Source organism: Stigmatopora nigra, chromosome 11 (assembly GCF_051989575.1).
Source record: "Stigmatopora nigra isolate UIUO_SnigA chromosome 11, RoL_Snig_1.1, whole genome shotgun sequence".
Classification (NCBI taxonomy): Eukaryota; Metazoa; Chordata; class Actinopteri; order Syngnathiformes; family Syngnathidae; genus Stigmatopora; species Stigmatopora nigra.
This window is the reverse complement of record NC_135518.1, coordinates 14,196,747-14,217,303: the sequence shown is the minus strand read 5'-3', so window position 1 is coordinate 14,217,303 and position 20,557 is coordinate 14,196,747. Positions and strand designations below refer to the sequence as shown.

General features: G+C 39.3%; 2 protein-coding genes across 5 annotated transcripts in view; one reads left to right on the top strand and one right to left on the bottom strand.

The window, feature by feature from the left end:
* The first annotated feature begins 229 nt into the window (after window positions 1-229).
* Window positions 230-7,173, top strand: stat4 (signal transducer and activator of transcription 4). Its single transcript, XM_077728376.1, has 23 exons — window positions 230-460; window positions 1,022-1,157; window positions 1,913-2,011; window positions 2,277-2,369; window positions 2,447-2,525; window positions 2,631-2,716; window positions 3,281-3,432; window positions 3,596-3,754; window positions 3,819-3,911; window positions 3,973-4,032; window positions 4,108-4,128; window positions 4,546-4,639; window positions 4,736-4,783; window positions 4,857-4,940; window positions 5,014-5,112; window positions 5,195-5,330; window positions 5,428-5,477; window positions 5,571-5,665; window positions 5,811-5,947; window positions 6,022-6,213; window positions 6,288-6,333; window positions 6,522-6,649; window positions 6,749-7,173. The coding sequence occupies exons 1-23, from the start codon at window positions 306-308 to the stop codon at window positions 6,751-6,753; spliced, it is 2,247 nt and encodes a 748-aa protein (XP_077584502.1). The 5' UTR covers window positions 230-305; the 3' UTR covers window positions 6,754-7,173.
* Window positions 6,992-20,557, bottom strand: part of LOC144204385 (glutaminase kidney isoform, mitochondrial-like) — a 15,306-nt gene continuing 1,740 nt past the window's right edge. Inside the window, exons 2-18 of one of the 4 annotated variants that reach the window (XM_077728361.1) lie at window positions 18,131-18,227; window positions 17,795-17,916; window positions 17,338-17,467; window positions 16,991-17,070; window positions 16,461-16,624; window positions 16,252-16,310; window positions 13,805-13,837; window positions 13,675-13,733; window positions 13,371-13,437; window positions 12,965-13,015; window positions 12,685-12,861; window positions 12,271-12,402; window positions 11,757-11,849; window positions 8,329-8,390; window positions 8,078-8,154; window positions 7,655-7,718; window positions 6,992-7,574 (exon numbers count right to left, since the gene is read on the bottom strand). In XM_077728361.1, coding sequence (XP_077584487.1) covers window positions 7,415-7,574; window positions 7,655-7,718; window positions 8,078-8,154; window positions 8,329-8,390; window positions 11,757-11,849; window positions 12,271-12,402; window positions 12,685-12,861; window positions 12,965-13,015; window positions 13,371-13,437; window positions 13,675-13,733; window positions 13,805-13,837; window positions 16,252-16,310; window positions 16,461-16,624; window positions 16,991-17,070; window positions 17,338-17,467; window positions 17,795-17,916; window positions 18,131-18,227 — 1,627 coding nt within the window. In that variant the 3' untranslated portion in view covers window positions 6,992-7,414. Of the gene's footprint in view, window positions 7,575-7,654; window positions 7,719-8,077; window positions 8,155-8,328; window positions 8,391-9,111; window positions 11,007-11,756; window positions 11,850-12,270; window positions 12,403-12,684; window positions 12,862-12,964; window positions 13,016-13,370; window positions 13,438-13,674; window positions 13,734-13,804; window positions 13,838-14,765; window positions 14,809-16,251; window positions 16,311-16,460; window positions 16,625-16,990; window positions 17,071-17,337; window positions 17,468-17,794; window positions 17,917-18,130; window positions 18,228-20,557 lie in introns of those variants that run through there. The other 3 variants (XM_077728363.1, XM_077728362.1, XM_077728364.1) reach the window with 3 other exon arrangements.

The window sequence follows — 20,557 nt, the reverse complement described above, 5'->3', positions numbered from 1 at the left end:
TGCCTAATATTAAAAGACATTTTCCACTTTAGGGGAAAATTTCTTTTAATGACTGAATTGTGTCTGGTTTCACCACTTGTTAATTTTTTTTTCAATGTAATATGTCAGTTTGTTGTTGTTTATAACAATGGTGAACAAATGGCTTTCCCAGTAGCGCATTAATGAAATGACTTCCTTATTTGAAGAGGAGAGAAAGTGAAACTCAAAGGTCGAGTCACAGCCATTTGTAAGCTAGCGAGGAGCACACAGCAAGCAAGTCCTCCTCCCGAGAAGTACTTTCATATACAATTCATAGACGTTCTTATATGCGAGTAATATTACAGGTGTCCATCATGAGCCAGTGGAACCGAATTCAGCAGCTGGAAATGAGACTCTTGGAAAAAGTGGACTATTTGTATGATGACAATTTCCCCATGGACGTCAGGGAAGGGCTCGCAGGTTGGATCGAGGCTCAAGATTGGTAAATATACACTTTTTTTCTTCTCTAAAAAAGTTGGAACCTTTTGACATTTCCACCATTTTAGGCTCCTGGTGAAACAGGCATTTTTTCTTTAAAATCGTAACTTTTTTTAAACAGTTGGATGATACCAAGTGTTGTTTTTAGGGGTCACAAATAAGTTTAAGAAATTTCACCCAAAAAGGAGCTGTTTTTTTAAAAATGTTTTTTATAGAATTTTTTAATGTTTTTTTTATAGAATTTTTTTAAATTTTTTTTTATAGAATTTAAAAAAAAATGTTTTTTTATAGAATTTTTTACTTTTTTGTAGCCATGCAATTCTTTAATAAAGATTGCCTATTATTTTTTTAGGGAAAAATGCATCTTGTCAAGCAAGAACCACGTTTTCTACCAAAAAAAAGTAGGGTGAAATGTTTTATAATCGTTTTTAGGCAAAGTTGAAAAGCTCACATTGACATTATACCATTATAATTTAAGATTTTTTGGGGGGGTAAAAAATGGACATACATAATCATTTGAGTGGAACTCGGGGACCCTAGTCACAATGTTTGGTGTCTTTTTTAGGGACTCGGCGGCCGGCAACGACAATTTTGCGGCGGTTCTCTTCACCGACCTGTTGTCCCAACTGGAGGTGGCGCTCTCTCGGGAACTCAACTTTTTACACAGGCACAACATGAAGATCACGCAGCAGAATTTACAGGTAAGGATCTTAATTATGTCAAAGGTGTGCGTTCTTACCTGCAAAAAAAACCCAAAACAAACAAAGTAAAAATGCTTTTGTAATGGCGAGTTGACCTGACCACTAAACAAACTGGTTAAAGAATTACCAGTAAACAGGCTTCCATTGAAAAGAGATGCAATTTGATCCTCTTTTGAAGCTTAATTGGGTGCTTTAAAAAAGTCAACAATTATTTAATGCGTCAACAAATGATTGTTTAGTGAGAATGAACCAAATTTACATTTTTATAAGGGGTTGTTAAACAATGAGTATATTATAAAATGAGTTCTGCATTTAAAAAAAATGATTTAACACATAAAAAAATAGCATTATTATTTTTTTATGTTTTTTTTTTACTAATTGCAGTAAATTGTCTACTTGGAGCCTCCAAAAAAGTCTTAATTCTCCTCCTTGTGTTGTTCAACTTCCTTTAATTCAACTTTTTATTTTTTTCTAAATGACTAAGCCTTCAACGGTCATATTTTCGGATGAAAACTTTTTTTGTCTCAAGAAACAAAGCCGACAAAAATATTTCAAAACCTAGCAGGTGCTCTCCACTCTTAGTCATCGACCAAAAATACGTCATGGCACATTTTGAGATAACCACACAGACTTTAGACTTGAACCCACTGCCTTTCTGTCTTCAAAAGAGACTTTTTTGGTGCTCGCAAATCAGGAAAAAAAATCTTTTTGTAAACTATGAAATGAAATGTCTATGCAACCATTTTTGACGGCAGGTAAAATACGGCAACAACCCGACGGCCATGTCTCAGGTCATCTCCAACTGCCTCAAAGAAGAACGCCGAATCCTTTCAACTGCTTGCGTACAGGAGCAGGTTTGTCTCTCAAAAAATGAATATAGACATATGTACATCATATTTTCTATTCCTATATTCATGTGGACACCATTAAAAAAAATTCAAAAGTCAATGCCCAACAAATTGTCTTCAAATATCATCGAGACATCCCAACAAAATACCTTTAGGACACTTTTGGTGTCAAAGTGGCGGCCCGCGGGCCAAATCTGGCCCGCCGCATCATTTTGTGCGGCCCGGTAAAGTCAATAATTTTTACTACTATTATAATCTCATTTTAAAACAGGGTCCCTTGGAGAAATCGCTTCAAAATCCAGCGGCAATCGAGAGGCAAAAGAACTTGGAGCAAAGAATCAGGATGATTGCAGCTAGTGTGCAGGTAAAGTTAGACTAAAACCCCATGGAGCATGCTACAACTGCCAAAAAAAAGTTGACGAGCGTGTGAATTGCGAGCAGATGATCGACCAAGGAGTCAAATTCATCGAGCACCTGCAAGATGATTTTGATTTCCGTTACAAGACGCTCATGTCTCGAGGTCAGGTGGTCTCTCAAATATAAAAAGAAAATGCATTAAGAGAAGTCACTTTCTATTGTGGTTGTACAATACGTGTGTGTGTTGATGTGTGTGTGTGTAACGCAGATCCAGCAGAGAGGAAGTGTGAGCTCATGGAAGAGGAAGTAACAAGACTACAGGAAATACTCAACAGACTTGACTTTAAAAGAAAGGTATTTTCTTAGACAAAATGAGCACTTAAAATGGGCCCTACTTCCTCTTTTATTTTAATTCCGTGATGGAAGAATGCAAAAGAATTTGAGTGAAACCAATGTGGGGGTGGGGGGAAGTTTTTACAGATTATTTTATTTATTTTTCTTTTTATGATTGTAAATGTTTTGCCCAAAATGGAGATGTAAATGATAAAAATGGCCGCTGACTCATGTCAAGTATTGTCAATTCATTTTTTTGGGGTATGTAGCAGATTTGTTGGACTATAAGTCGCACTGGGGTTTAACAAAAAAATGCACAAGAAAGGGAAAAAAGTATAAGTTGTATTTATGGGGTCTGTTTCTATTTTTAATTGATGAGAAATCAATAACAAACCTCATATGTCAAATTGGGAACAGCGGCCATGATAGGCACTTGTTTATATAACACGTTTTTTAAAATAACTACAACCTAAAGGACAACATAAATACCCCTAAAAAATCACAAACTAGGAGGAAAAAAAGTACTATTCTAGCCCGGAGAATACGGTAATCACAAATATGTTCTTGTTCATCTTTTTTTGCTAGGAAATCTTGTCAAAAATGGCCATTGTCATCCAAGAGATTGAGCAGCTGATGAACACTCAGCTGGACGCCGAGCTCCAAGACTGGAAACGCAAACAGCAAATGGTGGCCATTGGCAGCCCGTTGCTCGTCAGCCTCGACCAGCTGCAGAACTGGTAATCCGGATCCGACATTTTTCGGCCCCAGGAAGCAACAAGATGGGAGATGTTTGGACACGGCTGCTAGAAAAACAAACTTATCATCATTATTTTTTTTCATGGCAAGATGGCCATCAGAAATGCTTTTTTTTTTTAAGCCAATCCGCTTGTCCTTTTTCAGGTTCACTCTAACAGCGCAGAGTCTGTTCCGGCTCAAGCGGCAACTGGACAAACTTGCCGAGTTGGTTTTGAAAGTCACTTACGAGAGCGACCCCATCCCCGCCGAGAAACCCAGGATGGAGGAACGCGTCGGGTACCTCATCTATCAGCTGGTCAAGAGGTCGGTCACCGTGGCGTGGCGTGACGTGATGTTAGTTTCACGTCCTTCTGGGCTCTGTCTTCAGCTCCTTTTTGGTGGAGAAGCAGCCGTGCATGTCCACCCATCCGCAGAAACCTCTCGTCATCAAGACCGGAGTGCAATTTAGCACCAAAGTCAGGTGAGATGGTAGACCGAAAAGGATTTGAAGGTGGAATCTTTGATTTTTCCCACCATTTTAGGCTTCTGGTGAAACTTCCAGCTGTTGACTTTAATCTGAAGGTGAAAACCACATTTGACAAGTAAGGATTTTTCATGATGCTGTATCATAGCAACAAAAAGTTTGTGACTTTTTTTTGTCTTGTTTCTTTTTTTAGGGACCTCTCTCCTGGCATAGCGTGAGTACACAACCGGATTTTCTGTTGTAGACGTTACTTAGAAATGATTTAATAGTCCAAAAAGTGCACCTGTCAGATGCAGACAATAAAAGTCATTTACTGAATCACACTCACGTCCAACCAATGATTAAAAAAAAAAAATGGGGTCACTACTGTATTATCCGGACTATAAGTCACACTTTTTTTCATAGTTTGGCTAGACCTTCGAGTGTGACTTTTAAGTTGTGTTTTTTAGGCTATAGATATTTGAAACCAATATATTTTGTTATTACTTTAGCATATAATGTATTATAACTTTTAATACTACAGTGCAATAGATATATTTTTTTCCCTTTCATTGTGCATGTTTTGGCTAGGTAGATATTTTCAGAACCTTTTGACAGTTTTGTAACATATTTTTCTTTTTTTTTTGCTTAGAAGCCGTCAGTTTTACATCGTGACCAATCCACCCAAATCTATGGATACGGAGGACTTCACCAATGGCGGCTTATCGGTGGATTTTACACTGTCGGTACGTTTAAAAAAAAAACAAAATAAAATAATATGCAGCTTAGTTACTCGTTGTACAACTCAACTTTTTCCTTTTTTTTTTGTTCAATGACAACAGCTGAAGGACAAGAAGAATAGCAATTCTTCCAAGACGCATAATGGGGGGGTAAAAGCTAATATTTTTGTGAATATTTTTCGATTTGAAAAGGTGACGACTGTATTTCCTCTTTTTTTTTTAGAGTCTGGTCTCTGTGACTGAAGAGCTTCACTCCCTGACTTTTGAAGCGCACTTTACAATTCATGGCCTCAACATTGATTTGGAGGTAAGAAGCAAAGCGCTTTATGGCCGACAAGTCCATAGGGATCCACTGTCAATGCTTCCTTCCTTCCTTCCAGACGTCTTCTCTGCCCCTGGTGGTCATTTCCAACGTGGGCCAGTTGCCCGCCGCGTGGGCCTCCGTCATGTGGTACAACCTTTTGAACGACGGAGACAAGGTAGGCTAATACGTTCCGTTTCTGGCGCCATTTTGGCCCAGGGACGCTCTTTGATCACGTGATGACGCTGGCCGCCGCGCAGAACCTGGCCTTCTTCGGCAATCCGGGACGAGCCACGTGGGCTCAGCTCTCCGAGGTTCTCAGCTGGCAGTTTTCCGTTAACTCCAATCGAGGCCTCGACCAGGATCAACTCCAGATGTTGGGAGAGAAGCTTCTGGGTACTCTTGATTTTTCAGGGTTTTTTTTTACGTTGAGGCTTAACAAGTGGTTGAAGTTTGGAGGTTTTGCTCACTGGATACTTTGTGGGTTTTCCAGGTCAACACTTCTCTAATAGTGATCAGGTCTACTGGTCCAAGTTTTGGAAGGTAAGTGAAATTAGGCTCTTCTGATTATCATCTGGAGATGTCTATTTGTATGAAATTATCCATAATGGATCCTGTCCCTTTTTTTCCCCTTAGGAGAATATTCCTGGGAAGGCTTTTAGTTTCTGGATCTGGCTGGACTCCATCCTGGAATTGATCAGGAAGCACTTATTGCCCGTCTGGAACCAAAAGTAAATCCTATCCCTTGTCTTATGTTTGCTTTTCTCATTAAAAGTAGGTTTTACAAGGTTATTGATGAATCCAATTGCGTAAGCAAAAACAACAGCTGTAACGGACGGCACTTTTAAAGAAGTCACCTGCTCCTTTTTTTCGCAGCTACATCATGGGCTTTGTGAGTAAAGAGACGGAGCGCCTTCTTTTGCGGGAAAAAGAGTCCGGCACTTTCCTCCTGCGCTTCAGCGAGAGCCATTTGGGAGGCATCACTTTCACCTGGGTGCAACACGGCCACAACGGTGAGCCACACCGCCATTAAACTTGCCATTCCCCACGTTTAATCTCTATCTTTGTTGCCTTTTTTTGGCGACAGCGGAGCCGGACATCAACTCGGTGGAGCCGTACACCAAAAGCCGTCTGACGGCGCTCCACTTTCCCGATGTCATCCGCGACTACAAGCTGATCTCGGACGGCGTAGTCACGGAAAACCCGCTGAAATTCCTCTACCCCGACATTCCCAAAGACGAGGCCTTCGGGCAACTTTACAACAAACTCCCCAGCCAAGGCATCAACCTATGCGTTTTTTTTGGAGGCCTTTGGAGATCTATGTCTAATCTTTGTTCTTTCTCAATTCTTCAGCCAATCCGTACATACCGTCCACCCTCATTCCTTGCTCTGAAATGCGGTAAGTTACATTTATATATATCATTTTAGTGTATTTGACTAAAGTTTGCGTACAGTAATGTAGACCAGGGGTGGGTAAACTTTTTAAATGGGCAAATTCTTTAATAATAATAAAATAAAAGCCGAAAAGAATCACAAAGAAGTGAATTTGCCATAATCCAGTGAAGACTAATGGCTTGTTTTGCACAGTAACGCCGGCGCCAAGCCGCCGGCGCCATTGCCTCGCTGCGATTCACCCGAACTCCCGATGACGCCAGGAGCATTCGACATGCTCAACCGGACGCTTTGCTGCGACATGGACGACGTGCTTCCGTGTTGTGAGATTACGTATATTCTGTTGTAGCTTAAAAAAAAGCAGCAGTTTATCCCCGATAGATGTCCATCTTCCAATGGGATGTTTGTCCTTTATCTTTCAGATTAATTCAGTTGGCGAAGACAAGTTGAGCAACAAGCGCACAACCATAAAGACCAGTCGTAGATTGCTTTGCTGCCTTTTCGCTCGTTTGTATCCTTTTCTCTTTCTTCATTGAATAAATGCAGTAAGATTTCACACACATGATTTTTACCATACGTAAGCACCTTTTTTAGCCCCGTAATTCTGTTAGTAAAACAATTGTTGCCAAAAATTTGGGAAATAAAATAATTCCAGAACACACAGCTTATCAATTGGGACACTTTAATAGTAGAATTTTCGATACAAACCAGAAGGATGTGCCATTAAGGTCTTGCTTGTGCTTACCTTCTCTCCTCCCATCAAAAACTTTGACATCTGAAATGACACTTGAAAAGTAAACCAACAAAAATACAGCATCTTTAGTTGTCTACATTAAATTAAATAAAACAGTTTTCCTCCCAAGTCATCCTGATAAATACATTCATGTTTGTGCGTTTTGAACAAATAAACCGTAGATGGCGTCCAAATGGACAATTCCACAACCACAAAATCTTCATTTTCCACAACTAACTCGCAACACTCCAAAAAACGCACAATGACCAGTTACCATGGAGATAATAGGACACGCTATATTCAACTTTGAGACACTTATCGACGTTAAATAATGGGCTGCCGTGTCGGCGTCCCCCTAAAGCAAACTGTCCAGACGCGTCTCGGCGCTTTCCTTCTCGCCGGAGTCGTCGGCGGCGCCGTCGGCCGGCCGATGTTTGTCGGCGTACGGCTGCAGAACGGCCACCAAATCGTGGTGTCCGAATTGCAGCGCCTCATCCATAGGCGTGTTACCCCACCTGTGCAAAAAAACGCACCGCCACCGTTAATCATGGGAAAATTTTAGAAAAGTCGACCAGTTTTGAAATGGACGCTGTACCTGTCTCGAGGGACGGGATTGACCTTACAGGCCTCCAACAGGAAACGCGCCACCTCTGTGTGACCTGCAAATTCCAGAAAAACGACAATGAGTCACTCGATGGGGTTGAAGTCTGGTGATTAGCTCAGTTCCAAATTGAACTGGCCGAATGCATTTGGGTTGTTGCATCTGTGATGGCTAGCAAATGGAAAAACTTTAATTAATTTACTTTGTACTTTATACCTTTGACTTAATGAGTATGTTAATACTTTAGTCCTTTTTTTCTGTTTATGTTTCATAGGTACTGTTAACGGATGCACTTTTTTACATGTATCCTATCTTGTGCTGACCCCGCCCATCTCGCATCAAATTTTTAAAGTCAATGTGCCCCCCCTTGGGCCCGAAAAGTCCACCTTTACAGGAATAATGAGGATGGCACGCTACCTTCAGCCGCCGCCACGTGGAGCGCCGTTCTGGAGTCGTAATCTCTCTGCTCCATGTCCATGGACGACAAGGCGAACCTGCACACATTTATGTCAGTACATTTAATTGTTTATTATTTAATGATAGTAATGGGTCTAAAAGTGTTGAATTGTTCTTCCAGGTTTGCATTTTATTTATTTTTTAAGCTAAAATGGCCTATTTTTTTGTCATTAGGGATGAAAGGGACCCATGAAAAAGCCAAAATGGCTGACCTTCTCAAGGCAGAAACATCTCCGGTGTAGGCGGCAAACAGCAAGTTGATGACGGTCTTGACCTTGAAGACACAAAAGAGACTTTTTAGTCACCATTGGTCACTTCACCTCACGTTCGTGTCACCTTTTTACTGCAGGTAATGTTTACCTTTTGTTAGCCTCCCCAAATTACAAAAAAAACCAATAGCAAAAACACATGAAGTAGTAAAACCAGTTCCTTAAATGTATTGAGCACTGGTGTGTTGGCCTCAGCCGTTAGGGGGCAGTACAATGCCAAGTTTAAGGCCAATGTTGATTACTATATCCAAACCAGAGAATAAAAAGTCATGATTTCAAATCACATATAACCCTATTTTTTTTAAATTGAATTTTATTGAAAGGGTGATGCACCCCCAAAACTCCACAATAATGACTATTTGTCCAAACAAAGTTAATCAGTTTGAATGTTGCCTAAGGATATTCAATTAAATATAGGTAGAATATATTTGTGCATTGCCTTTATTTATATTTAACACAAATTCAAACTAAATATGAATTGATATGTTAGAAATATACATTCAAATGGCTCTAACGTAGTTTGTTTTACTTTTATGGATTTAATGCAATCAATGTCGTTGCGTAATGCTAGCTCAGTTAGCCTTCTGAACTTTGTTAAAATGTCATTTCAATCTATCAGACTTTTTTCCTTGTACAAAGACATTTTGTCCCTTACTTAAAAAAGAGCTATTTGGGAGCTATTCCTCATTTTGAGGATTATTCTGATTTAAAAAGCAACTAAAAAGCAACAACTAATAATGTCACTTTATTGTATTTGGACAACAGCACATGTGAGAGAAACAAAACGTGATGGAAGGGTTACAATTGGGGATCAAGACCTTTTCTACACAGTTACAAGACAAAAACAAAAAGGAAAACAAAATCAACTTGGAAATGTGGGGTCAACATTTTCACCTTTTAAACATCTTTTTCAATTTCTTCTTTTTTTGTCCATAAAACCTTACATTTCCAATGCCATGCTTAAAACACAAAAAAACATTGTCAGACATAAATCATAAGAAAATCTTAACGTACTACATGAAAACATGGTGATTTGACACACAGAAAGAATGGAAAAAAATGGGCATGCAGTGAGATGACAAAAAGTGAAGAAGCAAAACAAAGAATGAGAAAAAACTTTAAAAAAAAAAAAACTTCTCCCTTTCCCATCCAGGTCACCACAGAGGTCAAATTGACCTAGATCGGACTTGAACTACTAACCCCAGGAGACAAATATGACAAATATGTATTTGGAGCAACTACAGCGACAGATGACGAGATAACAGACCTGAGGAACCGGCTAACGCTAACGTGAGGTAATACTGAGAAAGTCATGTGACTATAAATGAAAGCGTTTCCCTTTAAGGAGCCATATTAGGATTTTTTTTTTTTTTGCGCCTGAGTGTTTTAATATTACAAAGTAAGAGAGTCCAGTGAGGGATGTGAATGAGATTTTTGTGCTGGTAAAAGTGCATTTTCTACCAAAAAAAAAAGTCCCCTTTTTAAATACGGTTTGCGCTTAAGCAGCAAAAATACATGCTAAGGTCACTTGCTTGACAATACCAGTTCTTTTTCACAGTCTGATTGGAGTGTATTGTTTGCAGTCATTTTTTGTCAGGAAAAAAAACATACAAAAACAAACAAAAAGAGACGTATTCTAAACGAACGCCACATTCTTTGGCCTGCGACGTTTGATTCTTTGGTGCGGCTAAAATGTCAACTAGCTCTGCCTCTTTAACCTTCAGGATTCAAATATATGAAAATAATAATATCTTGTGAGGATCAAGTCAACTTGAGTGTGAAAGATTTAGTCAAACACACTTTTTTTTAGTATTAAAGTTTTTTTTGGGTGAAAGTGGAGAGCGGCCAGATACAGTTCGATTTTTGGAAATAAAAAATATATATATTTTTTTTGGGAAATCATTAATTCATTGAAATAGATTCATTCGATTTTTAAAAAATATATAAAATCATCTCTTTTTTAGCTAAAAAATTTGACAACATTAAAAACGACAATACAGCAACACGATGCATTTCCCCAAACAATCTAAGCATAATTTTTAAAAAATTTAATTCCATTCTCAATGGTCAAACTAAATTTTTTTTAAGGACTCGTCTCGTAAATACTCGGCCATAAATTTCCGCCAAAATATACACAACCACACACACACACGTGTACGCATACTTTAGCTTTAAAAATCCTTTGTATAAAAGACACATTATACTAAGTTCTAGGTAGTGTAGTGTATACGCGACCTAAGGCAGTTTGCGGGTCAGGAGGAAGAAAAAAAACAAACAAATAAAAACAACTCCAAATAAACAGCGCGTAACATAACCCATGTCCATCACCAACCAATAAAAGACAGCAGTAACGAACGGCTGGACAAGCAATAAATAGTCCTCAGATTGACATGAATATTTTTGAGGCGGACAGTCGTTAAAGTTAAATGGCACGCGCGTTCCCACGCACGCGTTCCACGCCCGCGTTAGACCACGCCCTATTCGCTGACAGTGTCCATCCTATAGACAACTGTGGTGGAGGTGTCCTGATGCGACTCGGTGGCCGAGACTTTTTTCCAAAGGGGGGCTTTCAGAGCCAGCTCCTGTTGGAGACTCTCATAGTCCATTGGTCCAAAGCATTGCTGCGGTGTCAATTCACATGAATAACAAATTAGTGGGCCCATACGGAAACAGAGCTTTTACGTTTGGTCGCCGGACATTTGGTCGCCGGTCTTTTGGTCGTTGGTCAAATGGTGAAAGTTTACTGTTGAAAGCAGCTCTCAAAATTATATTCATGAGGAAGAAAGTTTAATATCTAAGTACTGTTTAATATCAAAGTACTGTTGAAAACAGTCAAAATTTAGATATTAACCTCTGTCTCATGAATATAATTTTGAGAGCCGGTTTCAACAGTAAACTCTCTGTCACCATTTGACCGGCAACCAAACGTCCTTGATTGGAAATGAATAAATAGGTTTCCGAATGTGAAATTCATCCAAATTTGAAACTGATTTTTTTTTCTCCTGACCTGACAACTATCTTCATCAATTAGAAAGCAAAGTGAATCATCTGAATAGCATTTAATGTAAGGTTGTATATGAAACGTGACATCATGTGTACTAACGATATCACATGAAAACTACCAAAACCTTTCCATTATTTTAAGAGAGAATTTTTCTGTTACGCCAATAGGACTCCATGCCAAAAATACTCCTTTTGAAATTCCTTTTGAAACTCCTGAAGCTACATGAAACATTTCAAAACGTCACCTATCCTTCCTGCCACATATCCCAAAACATTTGCACGACCCATAGAAGAGCGGACGCCATCCCAGGCAGGCATTAATTTTGCATACACACTCACCCACGCGCAATGGCATTCCTTGCACTTACCCGCTGTTCTCCTCCCTCTCGGCGTGGATCGTGCTTCTTTGCAAAGTGCCTCAAGTTGTCATAATTGTGGAAATTAAAAAGCTCCACCAGATCCTGCAAAGAAAACATCCTTTAAAACATATCATATCACTCTCATCCTCAAAAACCTTTAAAAAAATACCCTTAAATTTCACTCTTTATCTGCATGGAATCATTGAATTAACCTGCAAAGTCCTTCGAGTAAGTGAGTTGCCTTTGTGATTGTGTTCAAAAAGTTAAGTGTTTAAAAATCTATCCCCAAAATAGAAAATACGGGCCTTCTCATTTTTTTGTTTATGTTTATGTCCACCACGTAAGCAAGCGCATGCATGAATCCATTTGAATTAGGAGTCAGTACTATAACATTTACATCCTATTTCCTGTATAATTGTAGTGTTTTGACATTTTTGGGGTTCCTGGCAGGTCATGTTGGTCCCGCCCTTCAAATGCTACACATGCCTACGAGTTGAATTCCAGCCGGCGGCGCTTTACATACCGTGCAAAATTGAATTCCTCTGACCGAGTTTCCCATTTTGTCCAAAGGGGGCGACCAGCACATAATTCCCATTACGTTTGGTACCACCAGCAAGATGCCCCCCGCCACTCCCGATTTTGCCGGCAGACCCACCTGCCAAAGTAAACAAAAAAATAGGAAAAAATAGGTCAAAACGTATGTACACATGTTACAATCGTAAGGCTTTATTTCTTTAAAAAACGACCATGTTACATTCTACATGTTGCTACTTGTTTAGATAACTTAAGGAATTCCTGCAATGACATGAGACGTATAGCGGCCATTTATCTAAGAGGCCACATAAAGAATTTACCAGACTAGGGGTGTCAAAGCTAAGGTTGGCGGCCCAGTGCTAACATTTTTTTTGTTTGACTATTTTGTAGGCGCCGTACTCACGTGGAAGGCAAACTGTCCGGAGAAGTCGTACATGCCGCAAGAGTGCATGAGGCTGAGCGTGTTCCTCACGGCTTCGGGACTGAGGACACGCTCCCCGGAGATGGGACAGATGCCGCCATTGGCCAGGGTGGCGGCCATCACGCTGGCGCTCTCGCAGTTCACTTCGATGGAACATAGCTGAATGGGGGAAAAAAGAACAACATTGACGATCCAAGGTACGATTTATCTTCATCACAAAAACATCAACACTGTACTTGGGTAGAACAAGTTGTAAATGAACCTGAAAGTAGAGATCCAGTACAGATGTCATGTCTGTTCCTTCAGGAAAACACTGCAAAGTCAAGAAAATGTTTTGTTTCAAAATCAAGATAGGGAAAATCTCATCCGTTACAATACATATGAAACAAACTGAAAAAAAGGACTCAAGTATTAACATACTCGACACTCATCATTAAAGTCAAAAGTGTAAAGTAAGTAATGGAATGTATTAAAAAATATTAAAATGTCATTTAAAAAAAGATAGAGGGGCTGTAAAACAATTTTTGGACAACTTTGGCGGGCCGGATTAAAAAGCCTAACGGACCATATGTGGCCCGCGTGCCGTAGTTTGCTTTAGCGCTACCCCGATTGGCTAAAACCACTTTTTATGTACAATCAACATGTTAGCGGATGAATTAGCATCCAACCTTTTTTTCCTTCAAGTAGTATCCGATGGCAAAGTTTCTGTCTCCCGACTCTCTCTCCGACTGGAATCTGTCATAAAAAAAAACACACAACAATCCCGTGACTATGACTCCATGTATACACATAAAAAAAAAAATCCATTGCCCCGCCCCTATGTGTACATTGCTGCCTCATCCAATCACATGACCAAGTTGTAACCCGACCCCGGTCATAAATCATGCACAGTGCCACATGCATCCTGCCCTACAAGAAGAACGCAATGTACCAATCTTCCCTTATTTAGGAAATATTTTCTAAATGACTCACGTGGCATTGCTGAAACCGACGTACTCATTTCCGGCCATGTTTTTCAAGAAGTTCATCACCTGCAGGCCAAAAGTGGCAAAATGTCAAAGACATTTTATTCTGCTATTTGGAAGAACGTTAATATACTTACATAGTCAAATTTTTCCGCGTTTCCTTCCCCTTGCTAAGGGAATAAGAAACAAAAAAGCAGTTAAATGGGATTATTTCCATTTGCTGGAATGTGAAAACTATGGCATAAGTACTAAAGAATGAGCAGATATGAATAGTTTTGTATCAAATGGGTGTAAAAATCACATAGTAATGCTGCTACACGTTAATGAAAAATGGCTACAGATTGAGTTGATGTTACCAAGAGGGAGAAAAATAGTTTGCAACTACTTGGACACTTAGTAAATGTGTTATATACCAGGTAAGAAAGAAAAAATAACATTTATATCATGTTTACATACAATATGAGATTGTGGGGTTGTTTGTTTCTGGGCTACAGCAAAAAAAAATGGAATTACTGATGTTTTGTCATTAAAAAAACGAGTGGTATATAAAGAAAATGGTAAATAGGAATAATAATAATAATGTAAAAGGTCATTTTTGACAAAACAAACTAGCAGAGCACCTTCCCGTGTTTACGTTTGTAAATGGAGCGCAACGAAGAGGCCATTGAAATACAAAGAATTTCAACTCTTTGTGTCCAAATGTCAACTAACGTGAATGTTTGCATTTCAAAGTGTCTTGCCCACTCCTTTTAGACTTTTTTTTTTCAACACACACAAAGCCATACTTTTTAACAACCAAGTCAACATTGCAAAAAAGATGAACATGCGTATGTCAACTTTTACGCGTGCAACCATTTTATGTTACGCATTATTATTATTTAAATATGACAGCTGACTTTCATTTTTGTAGTTCTACACTTTGTGCAGAAAAATTAGAAAAACATACACGGATGGAGAGTCACTAGTACATAGGATTTCTACAGGCTGATTGGAGAAGATATAAAGGGGGAGAGGAGGGCGGGGTTTTGGAGGGGGGGGATAGAGAGGGGGAGGGGGGTTGCGAGGAGAGAAAGATATGGAAAAGGAAGAAAAAATTACCAACGTCATTTGACCTGCAGCGGCAGTCATTATTTCCCACAGTTCCTAAGTCTGGAAAATATGCAACAACATACAAAAACAGCAACAGTATGTAGCCTTCAAGTACCACGTGCTGGCAAACATCCCGCCATTTTGCCCCAGTTAAATTCTTAAGGGGAATCCATTATGGAATATGGATTTGTTTTTAAAAAAATTAATTGTCAGGTTTTTGGGTTTAGCCACTGTGTACAACTTAGGTACCTTTTGCTGAGAAATACTTTCGTTTCTTCCCGCTAGCAATGTGTTACTCATTCTGTTCTAAATAGCATTGCCATAAAGATTTATGATGGTTTATAATCAGAAGCTGCATTCCTTATCACCTTGTAGCATGAAATTATCGTGACCGGACATTTGGTCGCCAGGACGTTTGGTCGCCGGTCTTTTGGTCGTCGGTCAAATGTACTTAGGTATTAAACAGTACTTGGATATTAAACAGTACTTAGATATTAAACAGTACTTGGATATTAAACAGTACTTGGATATTAAACAGTACTTGGATATTAAACAGTACTTAGATATTAAACAGTACTTAGATATTGTTCTCTGATTTAAGTAAGAAAAAAGGCATAGTAAGCAAAATAAATGTGAATAATTGTTTGTTTTTCCTCCCCAGGGTTACACAACCAGAAGCTATTGGGTGAAATGTGCTTTGGGGGTGCCGCACTCCATTCAACTTGGATGTTCTTCTAATACTGGCCAGTAGGTGAGTACTGCTATTATTATTTTTTGGCCCTTTCACACAGCCTGTCAAAGCCAGCCTCTTTCTGCGTCTTTGCTTTGGGTCACAAAAAATGGGGCGGAGTCCCAAAATTTTGACATTTTCAAGAGCAAAAATGAAGGTTTTGCAGCGGCGGCTGTGTGAAAGGGAACGGTGAAAAAAAATCAAAATATAAAAGCAGGGAGTGGGGTTGTAAACAATCACCTGATACTTCTCCAGCCTTGCAATTGTTGCTGTCCCAAAAAAATTGGACATTAACGACGTGCTACTTAGTGAATTTAATGAAGTACAATAAATATTGCCTCAATACAATAAGCCATGATGATTGGATGCATGTTAACCCTCTTGTTATACATTAGGGAGGTACATAGACTTAATAAATTGTGAGTAAATAATGTTAAATGGGATTCAGCCCATTTTGTAGGACCCTTTATTACTTTTGTGAGAAATAATCGTAATAGAAAATGTTAAGAAAGCACGCATAACGAACATAACGCCAAATCTATCCAAAATGGATACATCTGTATTTGTTTATTTGTGTCATTTGGGCAGATGTGGGTGTGTCAAAAAATCTGTCTACCATTGGCTGCAATTTTAATGACCTGAAGATACATATTGCATATCTCTTACTTGGAGATAGGCTTGAGAGTTAATGTTTCCCTAAGTGGAGTTTTTATGGAGCCATAATAGAGTGCAAAAAGAAAATAAAAAGTTGTAAATTGTTCCTACCTTTATCAGAGAAGTGCAAACAATGGCGCCGGCGTTCACCATGGGGTTGTGGGGCTTATCTGACAAACCACAACAACAACTACGTTAATATGTGGTCACAGAGCAAACTTTTTTGACGTTTTTTGCCTAGCATGAACGTTATTGAAATATGGGAAGAATCCGGACTACCCGGGGAAAAAAAACTGTAAAAAATGTTAAAGTAGACCCACCATCTTCATCCAAAAAAAGCTTGTTGAAACGCAGGCCGCTGGGTTCCTTCCCGATGAAGCCGTGCACGTATTCCGTGCCGTGATCGTGGACGGCCACGGCGTATTTCAAAGGTTTCACGCACGACTGCAGGCAGAACGGTACTTTGGTGTCCCCCACTGTGTGTCTACAATGGACAGAACAAACCATTAATATTCAGCTTCAGGGGCGCAACAAACCATTAATATTCAGCTTCAGGGGCGCCACCATATTTGTTGACAGTATCTAGGAATGATTGTCATTGAAATTATTTACATTGAGGAATCTATTCTAGGAAAACAATCGGCAAAAGTGGGTTATTGACCTGTGTTGACTGATTGGCGATAATCTTTATGACTGTTCTTATGCAAACAGTAATCTTGTCAGTGGGACTTTCGCACTAATCAGAACACTCCGTTCAAAATGATTATTGCAACACTCGTAATGTTTTGTTTGGCATGATTTTTACGTGCAGTGCAATGCCAAATGTAGCCATTTTATTCCCACTTCTTACCTTTGGCCATCCACGGTGCACAGAGAGACGGCCCACATATCCGGGCTGAATTTGGCAAGTTGAGGAATGTAGTCAGCAACCTAAAAAAAAACAGTGATTTAAAAAGAAAGAAAAATTAGGATTCTGTAAAAAATTATAGGACGCTACAAGTCAGAAAAGTGGCCATTTTTGTTTTGCTTTTAAGTTAAAGTTAATGGACGATCATGCAGATGGAGGGTAAAATAATTAAATGTTAACATGTGGACATGGCAAGGACAAAAAGGACAGAAAACCTGCCCTTTCTGGCTTGTTTTTGTTGTACTTATGGATAACAATGGCGGTGATGATGGTGGTGTTTGTAAACAAACCTGGCCCTCCGAGAGCGTTTTGGCACTCTCGTAAAGCTCGTCAATGTGCGACGTGAAGGACTGGAAGTCCGGGATGACAAACTTCTTGCGGAAGGCCTGCGTGAGCAGGACAATGTTGCTCTGGACACACCTGATGACACAAAAACCACAAACAGATGGCATGCTCAACCACGGGAAAAGGGCATGCAAAAAAACAAGAAATACAAAAAAGTTTGCCAATCGAGTTTTGGAATCTCGATGTCAGACAAACTTCCAACGCTTTTGTCGATGAAGGCATTACAGCAACTTCATCCACAAGGTCAGGGTTTGTGGCGTTTGCCACGTAGACCTGTTATGTTTGCTTTCATGGAATAATATTTCATTATAATGGAGATAAGTGCAGAAAGCCAAGACATGATCTTAGTACTTGTAGACTTTGACAGTGATGAGCTTTTCTTGTCAACCTGCAAAAACTCACTTCTTGAACTGATGCCTGTCCAGTGTGACGCCATCTTCAGTGTTCTTTAAGGTTACTTTCAGGGTGTCCATACATTCCTTGAGTCTGGGGTCTCCCGTACGAAGTCCTGTAGCTTTAAGAGCCTGAATGAAGCAATGGGAGAGATAAACAATTCTTGTCAAGACAATATGTATTGCAGTTTTATTGGTTATTTAGTTTTTAGGGGCAATTTAGTGTTTGTGCAATGCAGGTTTTTTTTTTTTATTGAATACCTGATATGCCATGATTGTTACAGCTGGTGTTTTTGCTTAGGCAATTGGATGAATCAATCGGATTCAATTAGATTGAATGACTTACCGTGAGGAATTTATGTGCTGCTACGGTTTCTTGACCTTCTGCCACGGTGTAGAAAAGCAAGTCCTCCAGACTAGGCAGGATGCCGGCATTTCTTCTCCTAAGAATAAGATGAAGAGCCGTCAATGTCCGAAGAAAAACTAAATCTGGCCAAAATTCCAGAGATTCTCTTGTCCTTAAACGCGCCGAGTTATTGGACGCACGGATTAATAAAATCAACAGTGGATTCCCGTTCACACGCCGCCTGCGACATGGCGGCAGCGTCCCAAGTTGGACAAACAGCGCCTCTTCAATCACAATCGGAACACCATTTAAAGAAGATATACTCCTAAAAAGGCCAATTTCCAAATAATTTCTTCATTCTCCTTTCCTGAATTGACCAAAAATGCCTTTATTCTTTAAAAATCAGACTTGACATTCAACATACCTTGAAAATCCCTTAAAAAATGACTATATATTAAAAGTACAGTAATCCCTCGATTATCACGTCTTTACTACTTTGCAATTTTTTCCACTATTATTGAAAAACTTCATTAAAATGTGAAAATCGTTATAATAGAGGTGACCCTACTTCACAATTTTTTTCGATTATCGCGGCCATGTCTGGTCTACATTACCCACCACATTTGAGGAATTACTGTAGTCCTTTTACCCCCCAAAAAAACAGGCTTTCCACCTGATCTCCAGTGCTCAAAACAAACCGCCAAATCAAGGTAAAATTTCGTCCTAGAACGCACAAAGTGCTTGTGGTGTAGCTCATTCACCCTGAAAGAGATATTGACCCGACATCTGTCTCCAAAAGCAGAAGCAATAGCGTGTCAACAACACGGCTAATGCACCAACCGGGCAAACTGTAGCCTCTGCGTGTATTGAATGAGGACGATACATTTCACAAGATTCTTCCCCACTCCCGTGCTTTTATTTATTTTTAAACACTGCATCAATTCAAGTATAAGAAATGGGCAAATATTCCAGCATGCAGACCAGGCGTGAAAGTAGAGTGTCCATGTTGACTGTGTGGCGACCAACTGTGTGTGTTTTTTGGAAGTAGAATGTCTTTCTGGGTTGATTCTAGGTTCGCTAATCCTGAATTTCCATTTTCGGGATGTTTTGGGGATATTTTAAATTGCTGTAGGATGGGAAAGTAGTTCTCGTTGTCAAGATTTTTTGCTGAATTGACTCAGAATATAGAATATTTTTGGATGTCAAGGGAGATTAGTTTATGCTAGGTTATTAGCAGAAGTTGTTCTTAATACATTCTTTTACTTACTTTACTTTGTACTTGATACTTTTGACTTGAATAATGAGTGATGAGTATGTAATACTTTAGTCCTTTTTTTCTTTGTTTCATATGTACTGTTAACGGATGCACTTTTTTACATGTATCCTATCTTGTGCTGACCCCGCCCATTAAGTATCTAAATGTGATTTTTGAAATTGTGACACAGTAACAAGTGCATCATCCAAGATGAAAATTTCCTTTAAGCGCACTAGCTGCTATCGTTGGAGACAATTAAAGGTTAAAGGATTACCCCTAATTAAACCCTTTGACCTATATTACAATTAAAAATGGAGCCTACTAAAAGCCGTTTGAACAGTTTAAAAACATAACTAAGCACAATATCGCTTTGTTCTTCCCTCAGAAACAACAAAAACTCTCCTGAATTAATTTAACTCAATTTATTCCCCCAAATTATTTTCAAAAATTAGGTTAGCAACACTACAGTAGGTTGATTTAACCATTGTTGACGTCCAATCAATTGTTGACTGCATCGTACGCACAATCCTAGTCGTGTTGTGTTATTTATTCCAGATTAATGTGATCATTCTGGAATATTTCAAGAGTTAATAGCCACGAGGTGCCTGCGTGCTTCATGTCAAGTGTTCCTTGTGTGTTTTTTCTATTTTGGTCTGTCTTGCATCACGTTATCTCCAGCCAGAGGCCTTTTGGTTTTCAGACAAACGGTACATCTTCACCCTCTTATTTTGTCAAAAAAAACTTAATATAGCCCGCTAACTATACTCAGGAATAAAGTAGCTCAGATTTAATTAAATCTAGCCGGCAAAACTTCCAACCAGATGACATTTTAATTTGCATATTGGCTCATCTTGAATACTTTTGTTAAGATAAGAGCATACTTATTTATCTTTTTAACCTAGTTATTAAATAGAAACATTTATTGCCACTTTGCATGTTCAACTTGCAGCAGGTATGTGTGATTAAATACTTTCGCTTTCTGATGTCCTCCCAAATATGAAGAATATTGGAAGGAGGCCAGAAAAATGATTTAGCGTGCGTGAGTGAGTGATGATTCTGCTTCTTGGGTTCCAGGTCAGGTTTACATTCCCCACTTTTAAATAGCCTTCCTCCCTCGCTCGTGTGGCGTGTTTTCTGTGCTGTGCTAATCTACTACACAAGCTGCAGTCACA

Coding starts and splice junctions, on each gene's coding strand:
- stat4 (XM_077728376.1), top strand. CDS start 306: ATGCGAGTAATATTACAGGTGTCCATCATGAGCCAGTGGAACCGAATT. Junction 2,717..3,280: donor GACTTGACTTTAAAAGAAAG/GTATTTTCTTAG, acceptor TTTTTTTGCTAG/GAAATCTTGTCAAAAATGGC. Junction 3,912..3,972: donor CAATTTAGCACCAAAGTCAG/GTGAGATGGTAG, acceptor CCACCATTTTAG/GCTTCTGGTGAAACTTCCAG.